The following is a 4,488-nucleotide window of genomic DNA, read 5'->3' as shown; positions in this document are numbered from 1 at the left end:
TAATTAATTTAATTTAATTAAATTAATAAAGCAAATTAAAACTCACTTCTATCTCAGGAGCTGCTGCTGCTGCTGCTGCTGCTGCTGCTGCTGCTGCTGCTGCTTTGGAAGGCGCTGGAGCCGTTCGAGTTTCTTTTCCTTTTTTTTCTGGGCCAAAAAATTCAAATTAAAAACAAATCAAATCAAATTATTTAATTCAAATTAATTTAATTTAATTTAATTTAATTTAATTACTTTATTATTACTATTCTATTTAATTAAATTAAATTTAATTAAATTAAATTAAATTAAATTAATTACCTTTGGCTACTTCGGCGTCGAGGAGAACTCTCCAGAGTTGAATAAACCAAAACGAGGCCACGCCTTTTCAAAATAAAATAAAATAAAATAAAATAAAATAAAATAAAATAAAATAAATAATAATAATAATAATACTAAAGGTTTAATTGTTCCTTTTAAATGCAACAAATTAATTTAATTTGATTAATTCGATTTAATTGATTTAATTGATTTAATTTAATTTGTTTAATTGATTTAATTTATTTGAGACTTTTCTTTTTTGCACTTACAGCTCCACAGCGTCGCGCAATTCTGAAAAGGAGAGAAATAAAAAACGAAAAATAAATGGCGATTTAATTAAACGAATGGAAGGAAATAAATAAAGATTTGGCGAATTAAATAAATCCAATTAATTAAATTAAATGAATTAAACTAAATCAAATCAAATCAAATCAAATCAACTTAAATTAAATCAAATTAAATTAAATAAAATAAAAATAAATAAATTTGACGAACCCAGAAAAGGCGTTTGAAGGATCTGACGTTGGCGCCGTCTGCAGCAAATCCGAAAATCAAAAATGCGAATAAATAAATCTTTTATTTATTTACTTTTAAGTTAATCAATTTGATTTAATTTGATTTAATTTAATTTAATTTAATTAATTTAATTAATTTAACTGAACTTAATTTGATTCAATTCATTTGAGTTGGAGTTGTTTGAAGCCAAGATCAAAGAAGGGAGCCAAAAAGCAAACAAACGAACCCAAAACAAAACAACAACAACAGCAGCAGCAGCAAAACAACAACAACAACAACAGCAGCAGCAGCAGCAGCAGCAGCAGCAGCAGCAGCAGCAGCAGCAGCAGCAGCAAATCGCCTCCCCGGACCAAACGAAGTGCGGCAAAAGAAGGAACGAAACCCCCGAATGAAAGCAGACGAAGCAACCGAACTAATTAATTTAACCAGCTTAATTGTTCAATTAATTGAATAATAATAATTCATGAAACAAATCGTGAACTCACGCGCCACTGCAAAAAGGACTTGGCCAAATTCGTAGGCGAGCGAGGCGAAGACAAATCCGAAAAGCGCCTTCCGAGGAAACGCCCAAACGCGCCGCAGCGCCCACAGGCACAAAAGGCCGGAAAGCATTCTGGAAGTTATTTATTTATTTGTTTTGTTTTGTTGTTTGTTTCGTTCTTTTGTTCTTTTGTTGTTGTTTTATTATTTAGCATTCTTCTCCTTTTGTTGTCTTTAGTTTGGTGGGCTCTTTGCTGTGCCTTTATTAAGACACAACGGGCCAGAAAGCATTCTGGAAAGAAACAAGTTTATCTTAGTTTTACTTCCTTTTTGTTTCATTGTTTTATTTGTTTGTTTGTTTTCATTCTTATATTTATTCTTATTATTTTTGTTCTTTTATTTCTTTAGTATTTTGACGGGCTCTTTGGTGTGCCTTCATTTGCACACAAACGCAAAGATATAACGTCCGGGAGAAAAATGAAGTTTTATTTCTATTTTGTTTATTTTGTTATTTTATTTATTTATTTATTTTTGTTTGCGTTTGTTATTTTTATTATTTCGTTTATTCTTTTTATTTTCTTTTTACCGGCTTTCTTTTGATGGGCTTTTGGAGATGCTTTTGTTCAGACACAAAAGCCCAGACAACATTATTGTTCTTCTTGTTAATTATTCTTATTCTTATTCTTATTTGTTTTATTATTATTATTATTATTATTATTATTATTATTATTATTATTATTATTATTATTATTATTATTATTATTATTTCTGTTCATTAATCTCCCTTTCTATTATTTTTTCTTTTTATTACTCTTGGTCTTTTTATGATCAGAATTGACTTTGAATAATTCCATTTAATCTTTGGAAGATTTATTCGATTTCAAATATTTAATTAAATGATTTCAAACATTTAATTAAATGATTTCAAACATTTAATTGAATGATTTCAAACATTCAATTAAATGATTTCAAACATTTAATTGAATGTTTGAAATCAAATAAACTTTCGAATTATAATTCGAAAGTTTTAAATTCATTTCGAACTTCCATTCTTCGACTTGTTTCGAAATTAAATATTTATATCCAATTTTGAATTCTCTAAATTTTGCAAATCAAATAATCAAACATTCAAAACAACTAATTAATCCAATTAACTGAATATTTACTTAATTAATTCAATTATTTAATTTATTAATTTAATTTATTTACTTTATTTTGTTTATTTTTAATTTAAATTCTGTTTAATTTCTGCAATTTTCGCCTTACTGCACTGCCGCGCCGAGAAAGTCCTGAAAAGGCAAAAGTGGAAATTCAAAATAAAAAATTGAAATTGAAATTAAATTTAATTAATTCAATTTGATTAAATAAAATGATCAAATTAATTAAATAAAATTAAAATAAACTTAATTAGTTTAATTAAACTTAATTAAATTTAATTAAATTTAACTAAATCAATTAAATCGCATTAAAAAGAGGAAAGAAGAAAAGGAACTCAATAAAGACTCAATAAAGACATATGTATAAAAGGAAAAAAATGCAAAAAGTAAATTTGAAAATGAAAATTAGAAATAAATAAAATAAAAATAAAATAAAATAAAAATAAAAGAATTATAAAATGAAAGGAAGAAAAGAACAAAACAAAAATAGAAACTTGAATTAAACGGTTTTTTGAATATGAAATTGAATTGTGCATTATAGAAAATAATAACGAAATAAAAAGGAAAAAAGAAATAAGAAAACAAAGAAAGAGGAGACAGGGAAAGAAACAAAAAGAAAAGATAAATAAAAAACGAAAAGAAGAAAATAATAAAAATAAAATGAAACAAAAAGAAGCAAAAAGAAGAACAGCAAAAGAAATGAAACTTGAATTTCATTCAAAAGGAAAAAAAGGAAAAACAAAAAGTAACAGAAAGAGAAAGAAAACAAAAACAAAAGAAACTGCTCCAACAAAAGAAACAAACAAAACAAATTAAATAAAATTAAATATATTAACTCAAATCAAATCAAATCAATTAAATCAAGTCAAATCAAATCAAATCAATTAAATTAAATCATATTAAACTAAGTCAATTAAATCAAATTAATTAAATCAAATTAAATAATGAATAAATAAATAAATAATAAATAAAAAAGTACCTCATGGTGAAGTCGAAAACATCCGCCAACGAGTTGGGAAGCTGCGAGTACAGCGCAGTAGAGCCAGTTGCCGTCGACGACGAATTTCATCATTTTGGAAAATGAGAAACAAAAATAAATAAATAAATAAATAAATAAATAAATAAATAATAAATAAATAAATGAAGAGAAGAAAAGAAAGAAGTGAAAAGAAGCGGAAGAAGAGAAGTCCGCGAAGTTGGAAAGAAACTGATTTGAATTCAAATTCGAAGTTGAATTCCAAAAGAAGTTCCGAATTAGTTGCAAGTCCAAACTTGTAAACAACAACAATATTATTCTTTTGAATTCATTCGAAATTAATTCAAAATTATAAAACTGATTTCCAGTTTTGGCCGCGGGCGGCGCGTGCGGCGGCGCGAGGTGTACAGACACCGCAGCCCCCGAAACCCCAAGTGGAAACTTGAACGAAAAACGCCTCTTTCGCTTTTCCGGGCTTTCCACTTCATTTAAACGTTTATTTTGTTTATTTAATTCGAATTCATTCAAATTAATTCAAATCAATTCACTTTAATTCACTTTAATTCGTTTTAACTCAAAAAATAGCTTTCGACAAAGCGCAGCTCCACTGACACCGCGCAACTATTCAACTTTTGCAAGTCCGGCTTCGATCTTCACGTTTGCAGCTTTCTGCAAATTAAATTTCATTTATTTAATTCATTTAATTTAATTTATTTTATTTTATTAATTTTCATTTATTTAATTCTTTCAAAGGGAAAAAAGAGAGGTTTAATTCGGAGGTTCCGCCCGCCGCCGCGCCGCAACGGAAAAACTTGAACGGCGGAACGTGAAATTAGGGTTTAGGGTTTAGGGTTTAGGGTTTAGGGTTTGCAGCTAGGGTTTCCCGCAAGCTATGCCCTTCTGATTTCAGCGGTCAGCTATTGTAGCTGAGCATTTTTTTAAACAAATATAAGCGCAATGTGCTATGCGGGGTCGCTGCGCACTTCAGAACGTGCATGCAACCACCCGGCATAGCACACTGCGCTTATATTTGTGGCGTTGCAATAAGTAGTGTCAGAA

The 4,488-nt window shown here is 28.4% G+C and overlaps 1 protein-coding gene across 1 annotated transcript; it reads right to left on the bottom strand.

The window, feature by feature from the left end:
- Positions 1-300: 300 nt before the first annotated feature.
- Positions 301-1,944, bottom strand: ETH_00027410 (uncharacterized protein; the record flags this gene model as incomplete). The annotated part of the gene is made up of 4 exons (XM_013380729.1): positions 301-363; positions 570-591; positions 796-833; positions 1,883-1,944. Coding segments are annotated over 4 exons (185 nt in total), but the record flags the coding sequence as incomplete, so codon positions are not given.
- Positions 1,945-4,488: the final 2,544 nt, after the last annotated feature.

Source organism: Eimeria tenella, genomic scaffold (assembly GCF_000499545.2).
Source record: "Eimeria tenella Houghton genomic scaffold, Eth_scaff848, whole genome shotgun sequence".
In the NCBI taxonomy this organism is placed as follows: domain Eukaryota; phylum Apicomplexa; class Conoidasida; order Eucoccidiorida; family Eimeriidae; genus Eimeria; species Eimeria tenella.
The sequence above is the reverse complement of the archived record's forward strand: the minus strand, read 5'-3'. Positions and strand labels throughout refer to the sequence as shown.